The 6435-nt window shown below is 38.9% G+C and overlaps 1 protein-coding gene across 1 annotated transcript; it reads right to left on the minus strand.

The window, feature by feature from the left end:
• Positions 1-3323: 3323 nt before the first annotated feature.
• On the minus strand, positions 3324-5476 carry LOC107782510 (uncharacterized). The gene is made up of 2 exons (XM_075220226.1): positions 4523-5476; positions 3324-3491 (listed from the first exon to the last, which is right to left on the minus strand). Exons 1-2 carry the CDS (start codon positions 5474-5476, stop codon positions 3324-3326), a joined length of 1122 nt encoding a protein of 373 aa, XP_075076327.1.
• Positions 5477-6435: the final 959 nt, after the last annotated feature.

The raw sequence follows: 6435 nt of genomic DNA on the forward strand, positions 1-6435 counted from the left end.
TCCAAGGTTCCAGGCAATGGCATGAAAAGTTGCCTTTTGCTCTTTTAGGATACCGTACGACTGTTCGCACATCTGTTGGCGCAACTCCGTATCTGCTTGTATACGGAACTGAAGCTGTAATACCCACTGAAGTTGAAATTCCCTCTCTCCAAATTATTGTGGAATCAGAGATTGAAAACACTGAGTGGGTCAAGACTCGATTAGAACAACTGATGTTGATCGATGAAAAACGGCTAGCAGTAGTGTGTTTCGTCCAGTTATACCAACAAATAATGGCACGCGCTTACAATAAGAAAGTGCGCCCAAGGCAGTTTGAGGTAGGCCAGCTAATTTTGAAACGCATCCTTCCGCACCAGGTAGAAGCTAAAGGAAAGTTCGCCCCGAACTGGCAAGGACCCTACACCATCAAGAAAGTGTTACCAAAAGGGGCCTTGCACTTGGTAGATGAAGAAGGGCAGGTACCAGACATGACTATTAACGCAGATGCAGTCAAAAGATATTATGTCTGATATATACCCATTGTAGAATTTTCACGCATTGATTTTCTCAGATTGAAGTGGCGAAGGCTATCATTTGCTCACTATTCCAAATAAGTGTCACCCTTTTTGTTAATCCTTTTGAGTCGTATTTGTCTTCCTTGTTTCTCACTTCTTGGAACTTGTGTACTTGTAAAAAAAACAACAACAAATCTCTGAGTCATTGAACTACGTCCGACCTGATTCCAAAAGGATACGTAGACAGCCTTACCCTGGGTTCGGTCCCATTAGAACAAAAAATCCATATTCCCAATACTCCAAAACTGGAGCAAAAATTTGTTTTATTTCACGGGTTTTTCTGTAAAAATGATTCCAAAAGTTGTAATTCAGTTCAAGGTTCATTTTGCCTTTTTATCTTTCAAGAACTTCTGATCGATGTTTTTTAAGAATGATTGAAGTCCCCATGCCAGAGGCATTGGATAACCTCCCTCATATAGTATCTTAGTCAAAAAAAGAAAGAAATGAGAGAGTCTTATCAGTGAAAACCCGTACGGGCACTATAAGGCGATAGTGAGTAGAGAAATGAGAGAGTCTTATTGGTAAAAACCCATATGGGCACCATAAGGTGACAATTAGTAGAGAAATGAGAGAGGTTAGTTAGCGAAAACCTGCAATGGGCGCTACTAGCTGAATAAGGGTCTTTGATTCTCCGGCATGAGCACAACCAAGACAAAACATTTGTGGCGGATTTTGAGAATTAGACAGATCATACATCCAGTCCAAAATGCATGTCATGATTCATTAAAGTCGGCACATACCTTCAGATAAGTCTCCCTATTCCTTTTCCCGAAAGGGACACCTTTTGTTTAAGCACAATTCTTTTTCGCTTCCAATTATTATTCTGTTTTTACCTATAATTTTTCTTTGAGTCACCTTCGGTCTAATCCTGCATCAAAATCGAAGCAAAGAAAGGGCTGCAACACTGGCTACAGCTTCCCCGTAATGTCGAGCACAATTTGGGGCATATATGGCATTGACGAAGGCACAAATCCATCTCTGATCTCATTCGATAAGACAAATAAAGTGTCTAAAAAAAGAGCTGAAAAGGTCGCCTAAGCAAGACCTGCTTTATGAGAAAAGTTGATGAGCACTACGGACACAAACTGATACTGGGGTAAGACAACCGAGTTTGATTTTAGAGAAAAATGCATTGCCTTAGAGAAAAGGGTAGTGGTACCATGGACATCTGGGTATGAAACAGTTGGGGGCAATATTGTGAAGCCAAGGTCTCTAGAAAATGATACAGAGCGGCATAACATTTCGGTACCACGCTGACAGAATCAGTTCTTCAACAGCAATGGTCGTGAATTAAGCTACTCAGGGCATTAAGGCCATAAACCAACCACCACTTTAAAAACTCACTAGTTTTTCTTTGTTTAAAGTAGGAACAAAGTAGTGCAGAATGTCCGTCCTAAGTGAACGAATGTCACCAAACGTAAGATCCTTAAAATCTCCATTTTTCTTTTATTTTCAGCATGCATCACTATTGTTCACACCTCCTATTTCTGAAGCTTAACTCAGGTAGAACCGTTTCGCCTAGGGGGATCCAGCTCATAGTTTCCGGGTAAAAGTACTCTTCACTCAGGGTGTTTTCTGAAGCTTAATTCAGGTAGAACCGTTTCGCCTAGAGGGATCCAGCTCATAGTTTTCGGGTAGAAGTACTCTTCACTCAGGGTGTTTTACATAGCTTAACCCAGGTAGAACCATTTCTCCTATAGGGATTCAGCTCAGAGTTTCCGGGTAGAAGTACTCTTCGCTCAGGGTGTTTTACGTAGCTTAACCCAGGTAGAACCGTTTCGCCTGGGGGGATCTAGCTCATAGTTTCCGGGTAGAAGTACTCTTCGCTCAGGGTGTTTTACGTAGCTTAACCCAGGTAGAACCGTTTCGCCTAGGGGGATTCAGCTCATAGTTTCCGAGTAGAAGTACTCTTCGCTCAGGGTGTTTTACGTAGCTTAACCCAGGTAGAACTGTTTCGCCTAAGGGGATCTAGCTCATAGTTTCCGGGTAGAAGTACTCTTCACTCAGGGTGTTTTACGTAGCTTAACCCAGGTAGAACCGTTTCGCCTAGGGGTAGCTCATAGTTTCTGGATAGAAGTACTCTTCGCTCAGGGTATTTTACGTAGCTTAACCCAGGTAGAACAGTTTCGCCTAGGGGGATCTAGTTCGTAGTTCCGAGTAGAAGTAATCTTCGCTCAGGTTGTTTAAATATAGTTTAACTCAGATCGAACCGTTTCGCCTAGAGGGATTCAACACTTTATCGATAATACATGGTGCTAACACCCGATTCTATTCCTTTCCAGTAAGAGAGGGTACTAGCCTATGATTACATTTACTTTCAGTTGCACAAGGTACCGATCCCTGGTTAAACTATCCTTCATTACCAAATTTTATCTCTTTCAGCTAGTTTATACTACTGTTTCTATCTGCCTTTTCAATAAATTAAATAATTTACAGATTTCTCTAATAACTCACAAAAATTTCCTAGTGCCAGACTAGGGCAGAAAAATTTTGTTCGTTTTTGTTTGTCTTTGATGGCTTTGCAGGCTCTGCCGTATAACACAAGTGACGATTAAAGCTTGCAGTTTCAGTTTCTCATCAGAAGAAAGAAATCCTTCAAACACAAGATAGTCGGAGTTTAGCTTTGATAATGTGTCAGCAGCCCAGCTTCTCAAGATTCATCTTCTCAAATTCTGATCCAGAAAGCAAGCCATCGAGATTGAGTCATAAACTTTTCTTCAAAAGAATTAAGATCCAATCTAAGGTCAACATAAGCGAGCAGGTCAAGAATCAAGATTTGACTCTAGAAGACACGTGGATAGGAATTTTTGTACTCTTAGTTTGCAGACAAATGTAGTGCTCTTCTCTTTTTCTTTTGATGTAAGAAGCAGTAACGGTAAGAGTAACAACAACAACAGCAACAACAACAGTCTTAACTCCAGTGTCTGGTAGTCCCACCTACCAAATTTTCCCAGAACTACACTGACTTAATTCCTTTATAGCCAAGGATATGTAGGCAACCTCAGAAGCATGGTTCTTTCACCACCATTTTCAAAATGCTTCCACTAGAGTGAATGTAAGCAAAAAATTATCCATGGCATTTATTTGTCTTTGCACGAAAACTCTTCATGTTCTCGAGCAAAGAGGGGCAGCTGTAAATGCCTAATTTTTGCCTTATATATATATATATAATATGTATGTGTATGTGTGTTTGTTCTTATTTGTATATGTATATATTTTAAGAGTTGAGTAATGGTTTGATAAATAGGGTAGGGTTTTGGCTAGTGTAATTTAATTAAAATTGTGCCAAAATTGGCCCAAAATTTGAGCCCAAAGAGCCCAAGCCCGGTCCAAAAGGGGGCTGCCAAGAAGAGCTTAAAACGATGTAGTTTTGTCTTGAAACTACGTCGTTTTGGTTAAGTGACAAAATTCAATCTCATCCACCCATCTTGATTTAATCCAACGGTCTTAGTTTGATCTTCATCCTAGGTATTTAAAGCCTAAAATCCCCAAAAATTTGCCATATTTCCCCATTATTTCCTCTCTCTTCTTTCTCTCTCATCACTCTCTCTTCTCTTTCCCCCCAAGCCGCTGCCGCCGCCCCACCGCCACCGGCTAGAAATCGCCGCCGCCGGCGGACCACCTCCAAACACCTCCAAATTTACACCATGTAATCTCCACAACTTCCTCTTTCCATATCTCCAAACCAAATCCTTCAAAAATCCCTCAAACTCCTTGAATCTTTTTTTTTTGGTAATTATATTTTCATTAATCACCAAAAGAGGCCTTTACAAATAAGTAGATTCATCCTCGAATCACTTACTCTTTACATGATATCTAAGTCTACCTATTCTATGAGCAGTACATAAGGAAATTATACAAAAGGCTGATTAGTTGCTACATTGCTTTCAAAATCTAAGCTGTTGTAATCTTGCTCTCATTCCTCCTTGAGCTCGGATGTTACAAACACATGTCATTTCTCTTGCTACCTGCTCTGTTGTCCTGCTTGACCCCTCAAATATTCTACTATTTCTCTCCCTCCAAAGCCCATAGACATATTCTGCATATACCATTTTCAGAAGTCTGGCTGCACATGACTTCCCCTTAGCTTTTGTTGTTATCCATGCCATCTTCTGTGCATAATCATGGTTGGTATTCACCTGGATTTGTAGCCATTGTATAAGTCTTCCCCATACTGCTTTGGCAAAACTGCACTCACCAAACAAATGTGTGTGTGTTTCATTTGTTCCATTGCACAAACAGCACATTGTATTCACTTGTATTCCCCATTTTGCAAGTCTATCTGTTGTCATTAATCTGCCATGGCATTGCATCCACATGGTAAATCTTGCTTTAGGCCTAGCATCATTGTGAAACATTAAAGCTCTCCAAGTCACCCTACTATGATTTCCCAGCATGCCTAGATATATCTGCTTGGTGCTACTCTGATTGAGTTGCGCTGTAGGCAGTTGTTGAATTATCCCTCTAGCCTCTATGATCGTTTTCACCATCCAACTGGCCTGTTGGGGTATGTCCATCTCCATTATGCTTTGACTTTTTATGTAGTAAGTATGTATCCATTTCATCCACATCTTATCTTTTTTCTTTGCCAAATCCCAATAGACTTTACTGATAGCAGCTCTATTCCATATTCTAATGTTCAAAAGATTATATCCTCCATCAGATATAGGTAAACACATTCTATCCCATGCTATCAAAGTTCTCTTGGTAATTGTATTAGCACCAGCCCAAATATAGCTTCTGCAATATGATTCAATCAGACTCATCACCTTAGCCGGGATAATGAATATTTGAGACCAATAGGATTGAATCCCAAAAATGATTGTTTGGACTAACTGTACCCTACCAGCATAAGATAACTTTCTAGTAGTCCAAGATGAAATTCTTGCAACTATTCTGTCAATCAGTGGTTGCCATTGCATAGCTGTTATCTTCTTTGTATCCAGGGGAATGCCTAAGTATTTGAAAGGTAACTCCCCAAGTGAGTGTAAGCACGTGATTTTTGACCTTCCCCGAGGATTTTCACATTTTTTTAGCATAAATATGTAATTGGGTCTAATATAGTCATTTTAACTATTTTACTTTATTTCGTTGCAAAAAGAAAAATCACAAAAATATATATATAAATTTTAGTTTATGTATTTCTCATAAACTTGAAAAATACAAAAAAATTGTGCTTTATCTTGGTACTTTATATAAATTCGAAAATTACAAAAAATATATAATTCTATTAATGTTTTGTAGTCGTTTTAATTTTGGAAAAATACAAAAATATTACTTTATATTTTGTCTTTATTAAAAAACGAAAATTACAAAAAAAATAGTTTTATTAATATTTTATAGTCATTTTAACTTTGAAAAATACAAAAAATATTACTTCATATTTTATCTTAATATTTACGAAAATTACAAAAATAGTTTTATTAATATTTTGTAGCTATTTTAAATCTTGAAAATATTTAAAAAAGATATAGTTTTGTTAAATACTAGTCTTATTTTTGGTAGTTATTTTGCTTACATAGGACTAGTTAAGCAACGTGTTCCCATATCTCGGGTCCGGGCAAAAGAATAATATTCGGGTTCAAATCACCCGCTTTTAGGCCTAATTTCGGACCTAGCCCATAATAATCCGAGTCCACCACACATGAGGGGACGCGCGTGGGGAACACGGACGAAACACGATACACGGGGAACACCACCACGCGTGGGGGACACAAGTCTCGAACCCCACCACGCGTGGGGCTCATTTGTCTTGGCAAAAATTATACAAAGGCACGGACAAACAAGCCAAAGGAGGGGGATTTTTTTTTTTGAAAATTTTGTTTTGGAAAAAACAGGTGCATCGTCTTCTTCCTCTCGTTGGCAAATCAGAGAAGCCATA

This window comes from Nicotiana tabacum, chromosome 8 (assembly GCF_000715075.1).
Source record: "Nicotiana tabacum cultivar K326 chromosome 8, ASM71507v2, whole genome shotgun sequence".
In the NCBI taxonomy this organism is placed as follows: Eukaryota; Viridiplantae; Streptophyta; class Magnoliopsida; order Solanales; family Solanaceae; genus Nicotiana; species Nicotiana tabacum.